Source organism: Budorcas taxicolor, chromosome 2, assembly GCF_023091745.1.
Source record: "Budorcas taxicolor isolate Tak-1 chromosome 2, Takin1.1, whole genome shotgun sequence".
Classification (NCBI taxonomy): Eukaryota; Metazoa; Chordata; class Mammalia; order Artiodactyla; family Bovidae; genus Budorcas; species Budorcas taxicolor.
Window position 1 is genome coordinate 159,754,830 of NC_068911.1, and position 12,948 is coordinate 159,767,777.

Consider the following 12,948-nt stretch of genomic DNA (forward strand, 5'->3'; position numbering starts at 1 on the left):
ACAGGATATAATTTAAACTTATTTATCTCAAGTGTATGATTGTTAGGTTTTTCCAGCCATGTTTACTATGAAGATTTTACAATATCTGATTGGGCCAGTGGAACAGCTGTAGAAAATTTTTGGTCCTAGGAGACCTCTTCTCATTGGAATAGATATTGATGGGATCTTCGGTCCTGTTGATAACTCATGACTGACGATGTAGAACGTTTAACCACACTAGTCTTTTTGACTTAAAGCATTAAAACTTTCCCTTTCTCTCTCCCCATGTTTTGTCTGGCAAGTACCAAATTAGATTTTATAATATTCAGATGTTTGGAGTTGTAGGCTTTATTTTGTGAAGGCACTGCTCAGTTGTACTTTAAATAAGAAATAGCACGAAGAAAGATGTTCTTCTCTATCAAGAAAACATTGCCTCAAATCGTAGCAAATTTATCTGTCAATTGTAACTCCACAGATGTATGTCCTGTTTCTGGTATCTGTGTAGATAGGTATTCAGAGCTTTGGGGCTATTTTGGATTTTGAATTAGCTGAATATTTTTGAGGGTAGATAGGTAGAAATGCTGCTTAGACCTTCTGCAATAAAATGACTTTCCACAGGGATTTGAAAGTGGTAATGAGCCATATGGAAAAGTGCCCAGTGTGCTTCTCATGTTGCAGTAGAATAATTGGCACTCTTAGGGAATTGGGCAGTCTCTCTATTCAGGATTGCTGAAGCATCCTGTGGTATTCAGTGATTTGTCCATAAATATTCTTATTATGTTGTGGAATGGTTGCCCCTGTCTTTTTGTTCTTTGTGAAGTAGATGTATTTATTATGTATTGATCACTTGTCCTTATGTGAAAGGTTTGGGGGGTTATTTTTTTTGGTTGGTGGGTTTTTTTTGTTTTGTTATGTTTTTTGGCTTTTCGGTGAAACGCACAGAAAGCAAGGTTTGTAGCAGTGCCATAGTCTCCTTTATCTTAGGATATGAAACTTGCTTGTATGTGTTGCCCAACACAGTAGTGGGAGCTGAATTTTTCTGATTGTTCTGTTGAGTAGAAGCCAATTTGAGGAAGAGTGTCCATATTAAAAATTGTGTCCAGATCCCATTTCAGTCCTAAATCATTGAGAGAATTTGAGGATATATCCTTATCCTGATTTAAATATCATAATGTTTATATATTGACATGGGAAATGTGAGAGAGAATACAGAAGTTGGGTTACAGGAGGTGTTTGGTAAATCCCCACTAATTTCTGGGCTTCCCTGGTGGCTCAGCTGGTAAAGAAAGTGAAAGTGAAAGTCACTCATTTGTGTCCATCTCTTTGTGACCCCATGATCTGTATAGTCCATAGAATTCTCCAGGCCAGAATACTAGAGTGGGTAGTCGTTCTCTTCTCCAGGGGATCTTCCCAGCCAAGGGATCAAACCTAGGTCTCCCACATTGCAAGTGGATTCTTTACCAGTTGAGCCACCTAAAGAATCCACCTGCAATGTGGGAGATCTGGGTTTGATCTCTGGGTTGAGAAGATCCCCTGGAGAACAGAATAGCTACTCACTCCAATATTCTAAGCCACCTAAAAAATAGAAAATTGTGTAACTTCTTTGGAAAACATTCTAGCGGTTTCAAATGGTTAAATATAGAATTACCATATGACCTAGCAATTCCACTCTTAGGTAAGAGAAATGAAAACATATGTCCAAATAACAACTTGTATACAAATATTTGTAGTAGCATTATTCACAATAGTAAAAAGGTAGAAATAACCCAAAAGACATCAACTGGTGAGTGAATAAACAAAATGTGATATATTTATACAATGAAATATCATTTGGCCACAAAAAAGAATGAAATAAAGATTTGTGCTACAACGTGGATGAAACATGAAAACATTACGCTGAATGAAATAAGCCATACATGAATCACAACATATTATATGATTCCTTTAATAAAATTGTCCATAATAGGCATAGCTATGGAGGCAGAAAGTAGACCCGCGTTTGTTTAGGACTAGGATGATCAGCTTAAAACTCAACATTCAAAAAACTAAGATAATGGCATCCGGTCCCATCACTTCATGGCAAATAGATGGGGAAACAATGGAATCAGTGACAGACTTTATTTTCTTGGGCTCCAGAATCACTGCAGATGGTGACTGCAGCCATGAAATTAAAAAACACTTTCTCCTTGGGAGAAAAGCTATGACACACCTGCTGCTGCTGCTAAGTCGCTTCAGTCGTGTCCAACTCTGTGCGACCCCACAGACAGCAGCCCACCAGGCTCCCCTGTCCCTGGGATTCTCCAGGCAAGAACAGTGGAGTGGGCTGCCATTTCCTTCTCCAATGCATGAAAGTGAGAAGTGAAAGTGAAGTCGCTCAGTCTGTCTGACTCTTTGCGACCCCATGGACTGCAGCCCACCAGGCTCCTCCGTCCATGGGATTTTCCAGGCAAGAGTACTGGAGTGGGGTACAATTGCCTTCTCCAATGACACACCTAGACAGCATTAAAAAGTAGACACATTACTGACAAAGGTCTGTCTAGTCAAAGCTATGGTTTTTCCAGTAGTCATGTATGGATATGAAAGTTGGACCATAAAGAAAGCTGAGCACTGTAGAACTGATGCTTTTGAACTGTGGTGTTGGAGAAGACTCTTGAGAGTCCCTTGGACTGCAAGGAGATCCAACCAGTCAATCCTAAAGTAAATCAGTCCTGAATATCCATTGGAAGGACTGATGCTAAAGCTGAAACTTCAATACTTTCACTACCTGATGCGAAGAACTGATTCACTGGAAAAGACCCTGATGCTGGGAAAGATTGAAAACAGGAGAAGAAGGGGGCGACAGAGGATGAGATGGTTGGATGGCATCACCGACTCGAACAAGAGTTTGAACCAGCTCCAGGAGTTGGTGATGGTCATTCCAGGTGAAGCCTGGCGTGCTTCAGTTCATGGGGTCGCAAAGAGTTGGACATGACTGAGTGACTGAACTGAACTGAGGCTGATCAGGGGCTGGTAAGTGAAAGGTTGTTGATTTCACACACACAGGCACACCACAGAGTTAGTAAAAGTATAGCAGAAAACATGTTTACTAGGAGAGTAAGGAGCTAGAGCTTCCGTCATCCTTTCCTTGTCTTGAAGATCCCAGACAAGCCTCCAAGATGAAAGGTTGCTGCTGTGAGCTGTGTGTTACGTGGGATTTGTGACCTCCGGAGGAGAGGATTTTGATCCGGGGTCAGAGATGAGGCTTGACTACTTGGAGCTTTTTGTGTAGCGAAGTTTTATTAAAGTATAATAGAGATAGGGAAAGCCTCTGACATAGACATCAGAAGGGGCCAGAAAGAGTGCCTGCTTTTCTGGTTTTTAGGAAGGTGTTTTATGTCTGTTAGAAAGCTATTAGTCAGATGAGAGCGATACCTCCAGGTTGAAGGAGCTGCACTAGGCCCCTTTCCCACAGTATGCACTTTTGAGAATAGGTTGGCATGAGGTGTGTCATCCCCAGGCCATGAAACAGTTGACAGGAATACTGGCTTGTTGAGCCATTATCAGCCCAAGGTTTGAGGAAAGAAAAAAAATCTTAGGGGGAACCATTTTGAAGAAAGGCAAATTCCAAAGCAAACACATAGTTTCATTAACATAAGAAAAACACATAGGTTAGCTCAAGGCCGAACCGGATGTCCTCAATACAGAATTACAAGAAGCCTCTTTTAATTTTGTGTAGAGAAGGAAAACAGACTGCCACTTGCAGTTTATTTCCTCCTTCCACTTGGGAACCTCCGGCCTTCCTGCCTGTTAACTCTCTCATAACGAAAGAGTGCAGGTTTCTTTGGGGGATGAAAAAAGTGTTCTCAAGTTGTTTATGGTAATGACGGCACAACTCCATGAATTTACTAAAATCCATTGAGTTATATGCTCTAAATTGATGAATTATATAGTGTGTCAGTTAAATCTCTTGAAAGTTGTTGTAAAAACACAACCAACAGACACAGATACTTTACATGGCAAATATTTATATAAGCACTTAAGAGTTAAGATTATCCAGCTGAGTTCTATTGTCATTTCATTTTTTAAGACTAATTACCAGAAATTTTGAACATGAAATTTTAATTAACCAGGTTCTACCCTACAGAGTTCTTCTCGTTGGCTTCCCCCCCACCCCAACACCCCTATAGTCTTATTAAAGCAATAAGTTTAAACTCAGGCCTGTACTGTGGTGATATGGAGGCATATGGCACAAGATGCATAGTGAAGGGTAGGAATTTTCATCAGCAACAGGAGCACATTGATTAAACATTTGAAACATTACCTTCAAAGGGTATGACAGTGGCAGGAGAGAAGGAAAAAAAATCAAGTGGATTCTCTCTCATTATGGGCGTCCCAGGTGGCACTAGTGATAAAGAACCTACCTACCAATGCCGGAGACATAAGAGACTCGAGAAGATCCCCACAAGGAGGGCAGGGTAACCCACTCCAGTTTTCTTGCCTGGAGAATCTCCATGAACAGAGGAGCCTGGTGAGCTACAGTCCATCGAGTTGCAAAGAGTCGGACACGACTGCAATGACTTAGCATGTACACACTCTCTCATTATGCCAGAATTAAGTTGTCAGTCTTACGTGGGGAAAAATAACCTCTTCCAAACAAATTCCATAAATATGAGCAATAAAATAAACTCAAATTGAGTTGAAAAGTTTGATGGAAACATCTTGCAAAAATCAATTTGCCCCTTGTTAATAGTATGTAAAAGTTTGACTCTTAAAGCATTATTTAATGGCCACGCTATCTCATCTCTCCTTTGATCTAGCAACCAGTTTCTTGAAAGGGCTAACAATAGAAACTATGATCTCTGGCATAGAATTACAATTAGAGAAACTCTGTCTTTTATATCTCCCTGTAGTTATTACCATCTGAAGTATCATACCTAACACAGAAGTCCTACAGTATAGGTAGTAAATATTGGTCTGTCTGTCATTGTTTGGAACCACTGGACAGTAAGGCTTTATCAGCTGTCATTTTAACCATTCTCTCATGTCCAGCCAAGTCTTCACTGACAGTGTTAAGTAGCTGTAAACTGAAAGAACCCACTCCATACATCAATAGCCCGTTCCAGTCCCCTTCCAGCACTACTCATGCCTTCTAAATTAGTATCTTCTTATGTAAAATAGTTAATAAGAACCTAATATAGAGCACAGGCTTTCCAAGTGGCTCAGTGGTAAAGAATCTGCCTGCAATGCGAGAGACGCAGGTTCGATCCTGGGTCAGGAAGATCCCTTGGAGAAGGGCATGGAAACTCACTCCAGTATTCTTACCTGGAAAATCCCATGGTCTTTTCCAGTGAATTGGCTCTTCACATCAGGTGGCCAAAGTATTGGAGCTTCAGCATCAATCCTTCCAGTGAATATTCAGGACTGATTTCCTTTAGAATTGACTGGTTTGGTCTCTTTGCTGTATGGGAAAGTGAAAGTGAAAGAAAGTAAAGTCGCTCAGTCGTGTCTGACTTTGTGCGACCCCATGGACTTCAGTCTGCCAGGCTCCTCCGTCCAGGGGATTTTCCAGGCAGGAATCTGGAGTGGGTTGCCATTTCCTTCTCCAGGGGATCTTCTGACCCAGGGATTGAACCCAGGTCTCCCGCACTGCAGGTAGACTCTCTACCGTATGAGCCACCAGGGAAGCCCAAGTGAAGTAAAAGTCGCTCAGTCGTGTCCAACTCTTCGCGACCCCATGGACTGTATAGTCCATGTTTGAATTCTCCAGGCCATAACACTGGAGCGGGTAGCCTTTCCCTTCTCCAGGGGATTTTCCCAACCCAGGGGTCAATCCCAGGTCTCCCACATTGCAGGTGGATTCTTTACCAGCTGAGCCACAAGGGAAGCCCTGCTGTATGGGAATAGAATCTAAAAAAGTGTGGGTAAGTACGTGTGTATGTATAACTGATTCACTTTGAAGTACAGTAGAAACTAACACAATATTGTAAATCAGATATACTCCAAAAAAAAGCAATTAAACATAAATTAATATCTACTTCATCTTCAGCACATAAGGACTCAGGCATGTCCAGTCCTATGTGGACACTGTGGTACCGTGGTGACAGGATAATTATCACCCACCCTCATGAAGGCATTCTCCATTGGTCATCTTTTTTTTTTAACTTTCTTTTTTTTAAATTTAAATATATATTTTAAAATTTTGCAATGTTGTATTGTTTTCTGCTATATAGCAATACTGCTGCTGCTGCTGCTACTAAGTCGCTTCAGACGTGTCCGACTCTGTGTGACCCCTTAGACGGCAGCCCACCAGGCTCCCCCGTCCCTGGGATTCTCCAGGCAAGAACACTGGAGTGGGTTGCCATTTCCTTCTCCAATGCATGAAAGTGAAAAGTGAAAGGGAAGTCGCTCAGTCGTGCCCAACTCTTAGCGATGTCAGTCGTGCCCGACTCTTAGCGATGCTGCTGCTCCTAAGTCACTGCAGTCGTGTCTGACTCTGTGTGACCCCATAGACGGCAGCCCACCAGGCTCTCCCGTCCCTGGGATTTTCCAGGCAAGAACACTGGAGTGGGTTGCCATTTCCTTCTCCAATGTAAATAAGCCATAATTATACATATGTCCTCTCCCTCTCATCCCCCCAGGTCATCATACAGCGCCAGTCATCTTTTCTTATTTTGAGAATTATTACTATAATCAAAATAATGACATTATTTTAATGTCTTTGCTTACAAAATAGGAAGTATGAAAAGGAATAGTCCATGGCATTGTTCCGTAACTTGTTCATTGTGCCTGCAGGCTACTCTGGATATCAGGATTATTACCCATATGGTGGGCGAGGTGCCTATGAAGATGTCCCCAGGAACTATGACATGTATACTGCGGGACTGAGTGAAGAGGAGCAGCTGGAGAGAGCATTGAGAGCCAGCCTCTTGGACCAAGGTAGGGAATTTGCACCCTTCACTTATTTTAAAGTACATACCTCACATGGTGTGATGTCTGAAAAAGGGCTGTTTGTAGCAAATTAAACTTTAAATAGTTTATAAAAAGGAGATGTAGATAAAAAAATGTGTGCAGATTGTGATTACAAAGAATGGGGTGCGATGCCATATTCCCAGCAACCTAAGCTAATAAGGTGCCAGACTATGTATGTATTGTTAAAGTGGTTCTTTTTATAGGCCTGCTGCACTCAGTGCTTTGGCATTAAAGTCAAGAAACCTAAGAAAAAGATTCTTAGGTACATGAACAAAGGGTTTACTTTGAAATGCATATCTATAAGGCATGCTATATGTCACTATACATCAAAGTGTCACCTACAAGCCTTCTTCAAAATCACATGGGCAGCTTGGTGAGAATGCAGACTCAAGGTTTGGCTGCAGGCCTGCTGAACCAGTCTCCCTGCGAGCAGAACCTAGAAATTTATATTTTTAACTGACTTTCCAGATGACTCTTTTACCAATTAGTGTATGAAAAGAAAGTGAAAGTGAAGTCACTCAGTTGTATCCAACTCTTTGTGACCCCGTGGACTGTAGCCTACCAGGCTCCTCAGTCCATGGAATTTTCCAGGCAAGAGTACTGGAATGCATTGCCATTTCCTTCTCCAGGGGATCTTCTCTACCCAGGGATCGAACTGAGGTCTCCCACATTGCAAGCAGACACTTTACTGTCTGAGCCACCAGGGAAGCCCTATATGAAATAGTATATGGAAACCATCCTATTTATTTTGCCATCTTTCCTCTAGGTTTGGTAATAAGTTTTGGTATTCCTGTTTTTATTGTTTGTGTGTCTGAGTGTTAGTCACTCAGTCATGTCCAACTCTGTGACTCCATGGACTGAAGCTTGCCAGGCTCCGCTGTCCATGGAATTTCCCAGGCAAGAATACTGGAATGGGTTGCCATTACCATCTCCAAGGGATCTTCCCAACATCTACTGCATTGGCAAGAGGATTCTTTACCATTGAGCCACCAGGGAACCCTGCTCGATACCATAAGTAACCATAATATCAGGTACTTAAGAGAGGCTTCAGCCATTTGCTGGAATCCGTGAGAAGGGGTGAGCTTTTTCTTAACTAGATCTATCAGAGTTTCACAGAAGAGGTGGTATTTGAGTTGATCCTTGAAGAATGTGTAGCATTTGCCGAGATCTGAAAGGGTCTTCCAGGCAGGAATCATATCTTCTCAGACACAAGAGTAAAGGGTGTGGGCATCCCATCCTCGCTTTTGAATAAAGTGCTAAGAGAAGAAGGGGAAGAAGAGTGGGCAGCTAGGCTGGGGCCTGATCACAGAGGTCCCAGAATTAAATAGGCCACGTGGAAGATGTGTCTGGCATATGATATAACTTCCAGGAAGAGTTCTGCACCGGAGAGTGATCTGATCAGAGCTGTGTTTCATGGATCCAGCAACAGTCATGCCAGGAACAAGGACTGAGCATGAAGGGGATATCAGGCATTACAACATATGACGGGAACACACAGATTCCCACAACTTGGTCTGACATTAGGAATACGGTCTTAGCAGTAAGAGTGTGCATGGAGGTGGGCAGTGACAGCAAGAGGGGAAGACAAATCAGAAGGCTTGAAGTAGTCTAATCACGGAGCAAAGTCTGCATGATGAAGGTGGCTGAGGCAATGGAGAGGAAGAGATAAATCAGGACTTCTCAGATGAAGAGTACCAGAGCTGTGGTCTGTCAGTTGTCTGTTACTGGGTAAAATTGCCCAGACACAGTTGGCCTAAAACAATACATGTTTGTTCCACATTTATGGTTCTGCACGGATGATCCTATGGGGCAGGCTTCACTGGTCTCGGCTGGTGTGCTGAGGTGTCTGCAGTGGTGAGCTGGGGCTAGCTGCTCTAGGACAGCCTCCTCTACCTACCTGACTGACCGCTGTCTGATACGATGGTGGCGATTGGTCCACACGTGACCCGTCATCCAGCCGGCCAGCCCAGGTTCGTTCACAAGGCCTCAGCACGAGGGTGCCCAGGGAGAATGTGGGAACATACTTAGGCTGGTGCATTGTTGGTTCCCCTATATTTTGTTACCGAAGCAAATCAGGAAACCAGACAAGATTCAGGGGATAAGGAAGTAGATTCCACCTCTTCCTGAGCCAAGTCGTAGAGTCGCATTGCAAAGAGAATGCACGGAAACAGAGGTGGATAACCAGGTGTATTCTTGCCATCACCAGCCTTAATGGACCGCTGACATCGCAGTCACTGGAAGCGTGCCTTAGCCTTGGAATCCTAAACACTGGGGGCAAGGCCCAGAGGCTGTATTTTAACAAATTCTAAAGGTTAGTCCTGGGCACAGCAGGGGCTTAATCACTCCAAGATGAGACATGCAATATTATGGGAGGTAAGGATATCATGTATTTAATTTAATTTGGAACAAACCATAATTTAACAGAACCGTGTCTGAATTTGTTACCTTGGACTGTCCATTGCATGTAAATACGGTATGCTCTATTGGATGTAAATCTTAGAAGTGCAGTAGAAATGTTATCACTGATAAAAATATTAATCCCTGCATATCACACACACAGAAAAGTAAGGAAGTCAGGGCAAAGCTACTAAGCCTGGACTTTGTACAAAACTTTATTTAGTACCATAGAAAGACAACAGGAGGGGATTTTTGGACTGATGGCACTATTCTGTATCTTGGTTGTTGTGATGGATACACTACTCTTTGCGTTTGTCAAAACTTACCTGACTGTATCCCACAAAGAGAACATTTTCCTAAAAAGGAGTTTTAAAAGATGTAAATAGAAATTAGCAAGAAACCCAATGAAATAACTGGTAGTCTTGCAAACAAACACTATAAAAATCATTAGTGAAAAGGTCTTATTTAGAAATGGAACATTGTTGTAACGGATTCACTTTGGGTCTTGTTTAGAAATGGAACATTGTTATATCTGATTCACTTTGCTGTACACCTGAAGCTAACTCCACATTGTAAATTAGCTATACTCCCCCCACCCAAAAAAGAAAAAGAAATGGGTCATTCACATGGTGATAAAGGGTCACTTCCTAGAGGACGTGTTAATAGGGAAGCAGGGAGACTTAGGAGTCATCCCCTGATCCCAGCGGTCAAATTTAGCAGCATTATTATGGGATGGCCTGATAGTGTATGTCTCCTGATGCGATGCCATATGAGGAACACAGCATCAACTATGACATATTCTTACTAAAAATGCTTCGTCTTCCAGAGTAAAGGCCCATATACAGGAAATACATGGACTAGAGGAATAAGTCAAGACATCATACAAAATATGAGGTTTCTACAATTCAGTGAGACTCGTCTCCTGAAAAAAATCATTGTCAGAAAGAAAGCAAGGTGTGATTTTTATATTAAAAGGAAGTAACAAGCAAACATAACACGAGCACCTTGAAAAACTGGTTCTTATAAAGAGACCTTTTTTGAGGAAACAGAAACTTTGTGTTTGGACTATGTGTCAGATGTTATTTGGGAACTGGACTAACTTTCTTTGAGCTGACAGTGGTATTATGGATAAGTAACAGAAGGTCCCTTATTCTTGGGAGATATCCACTGAAGTATTGTATTTGGAAGCAAAGTAATATCTCTGCAGCTTACTTTCAATTTTTAGCTGAAAACAGCTCCCTCCTCTCTCTCCTTTTCGTTCTCCCTCTCTCACTCACTCAAATAAAGGTGAGAAACTGCAAACTTTACCCTGCAATTTATCTCTTGAAAATCCAGAATGACAATACTGACAATTCTAATTAGTTCTGCAATTAAGAAACCAATTTATGAAATTAATGTTTTCCAAACTTACTTGACCACAGAACTTCATTTTCAATGAATGTTTTTAAGAGCATATGGAACTAGTTGCAATGAAACTGATATGAAGAGATCTCTTAAAGAGCGTATATGTACAGTAATGGGTGACAGCAAAGGAAATAACTTTGCAAATTGTTTATATTAATTTCAATTTTATTTCCCTTAAAATATTCATGTCTGTCTTAGTAAGAATGAGACGCCAAGGAGACATTTTTTTAAATGGCCTTTATTATTTTTTACCCTTATTTCCTATAGAAAAAATATTTGGTTTATTTTATAACCATTGACCATTATGGTAGGTACCTTTGAACCTTACTTATGGTAGGTACCTTTGTTTTGAACCTTATTTTTTTTCATTCATTATTATGTTGTAATCATCTTTTCATGCCATTAAAAACTTTGAAACATACAGATCCTCTATATATTTTCTTAAACTTACACCTGTTTCCTTTTTTCTTTTTTTAAAGACCGGAGATATGCTCTAGGGGCTTCCCAGGAGGCTCAGTGGTGAAGAATCTGCCTGCGAATAGAGGAGACACAGGACAAATGGGATTGATCCCTGGGTCGGGAAGATCCCCTGGAGAAGGGAATGGCAACCCATTCCAGTGTTCTTGCCTGGAAAAATCCACGGACAGAGTAGCCTATTCGAGCCACAGTCCATGAGGTCACAAAGAGCTGGACACTACTTAGCGACTGAACACACAGGCACAGTGTGTTATTAATAATAGTATTTTTAATTCTGTGTTTGTTGAGATCATTATATACTTTTTCTTCTTTAGTCTATTATTAATAACATAGTAAATAATTTTGATTTTCGAACTCTGTCCTTGGAATTCTCCAGGCAAGAACACTCGAGTGGGTTGCCATTCCCTGCTCCAGGGGATCTTTCTGACCCAGGGATCGAACCTGGGTTTCCTGCATTGCAGGCAGATTCTTTGCCATCTGAGCCACCAGGCAAGCCCCACTCTATTATTAATAACATACTAAGTAATTTTGATTTTCAAACTTAAGGCAGGTTTGCATTCCCAGGTTAAATCTCATATGTTTGTGATGTTCCTGGTACATCTTGGTGAGGTGCCATGAGTACCCAAAAAGACTGTGTGTTCTGCTCTAGTTGGGTGGGGTATTCTACAAATGTTAATTATATTAATTGAGTTGATAGTGTTGCCCAGGTCTTCTAATCCTTGCGGATTATCTGCCTACTTGTTCTGTTGAGCACTGTATTTTAATTTTTGTAGAATTGCTATAATATTCAGTATGTACTATAAGGTTACCCTCAGTGTACCAAAGACTTTGAATTCTTCCACCGTTACCTTGTTTCTAGGGTGGGGGCTGATTTGCCTGAGTGTTTCTCAGTGTCTACTTGGACTTCATTTTTAAGTCTTTGTGCTGTAACTGGGTTAGGTACTCCGTCCCCTCCCTTACCCCTTCTCCAGTGGGTGGCACACTGTTGTTACTCGTTGTTGTTCAGTCGCTCAGTCATGTCCAGCTCTTTGTGAACCCGTGGACTGCAGCACACCAGGCTTCCCAGTCCTCCACTATCTCCCGGAGCTTGCTCAAACTCACTTCCATCAGGTTGGTGATGCCATCCAACCGTCTCATCCTTTGTCGCCCCCTTCTCCTCCTGTCTTTCCCAGCATCAGGGTCTTTTCCAATGAGTTGACTGTTCTCATCAGATGGCCAAAGTATCGGAGCTTCAGCATCAGTCCTTTATTCGTTTCTGACCCAGGTATTGAACCCAGGTCTCTTGCATTGCAGGCGAATCCTTTACCATCTGAGCCACCAGGGAAGCCCCATTTACTTGTTGCTCTCTGCTTTTTAGCCTGGCCGCGGGAGGCTGGTGTAGGGTGTGCTCTGATTAAGGCTCAGTCCAAGAAGTCACTGTGTCCCTTGGTTTGGAGGCATGGTCTTCTCAGTATCCCTGACCCTCCAGTTTAGAGGGTTGTTCTTGTTTGTTTTTTCTTCCTCTTCCCTTTTCGAAGCTGCAGAAGGCCCTCACTATTTCCCTAGGGGAAACTTGGTTTTTGTCTTTCTTGCAGGCACTTAAGTCCTTTGTTCCTTAGGGACAGTAGGGAGGAAAGATCCAGGCAGTCTTTCCTGCGATGGCTGCTGTTCTGTCCCTCAGGACTATCCCAGGAAGGACAGAGGACAAAGGACACATGCTCTGATCTCACCTGTGTCTTTATAAGGACCACTGGAGGTCTTGAG

At 42.1% G+C, this 12,948-nt stretch overlaps 1 protein-coding gene across 3 annotated transcripts in view; it reads left to right on the forward strand.

Annotated features, from left to right (window-relative positions):
* RHBDD1 (rhomboid domain containing 1) overlaps positions 1-12,948 on the forward strand; it is a 134,496-nt gene that overhangs the window by 69,043 nt on the left and 52,505 nt on the right. For all 3 annotated transcript variants that reach the window (XM_052664153.1, XM_052664152.1, XM_052664154.1), the window contains one exon: positions 6,751-6,894. In XM_052664153.1, coding sequence (XP_052520113.1) covers positions 6,751-6,894 — 144 coding nt within the window. The remainder of the gene's footprint in view (positions 1-6,750; positions 6,895-12,948) is intronic.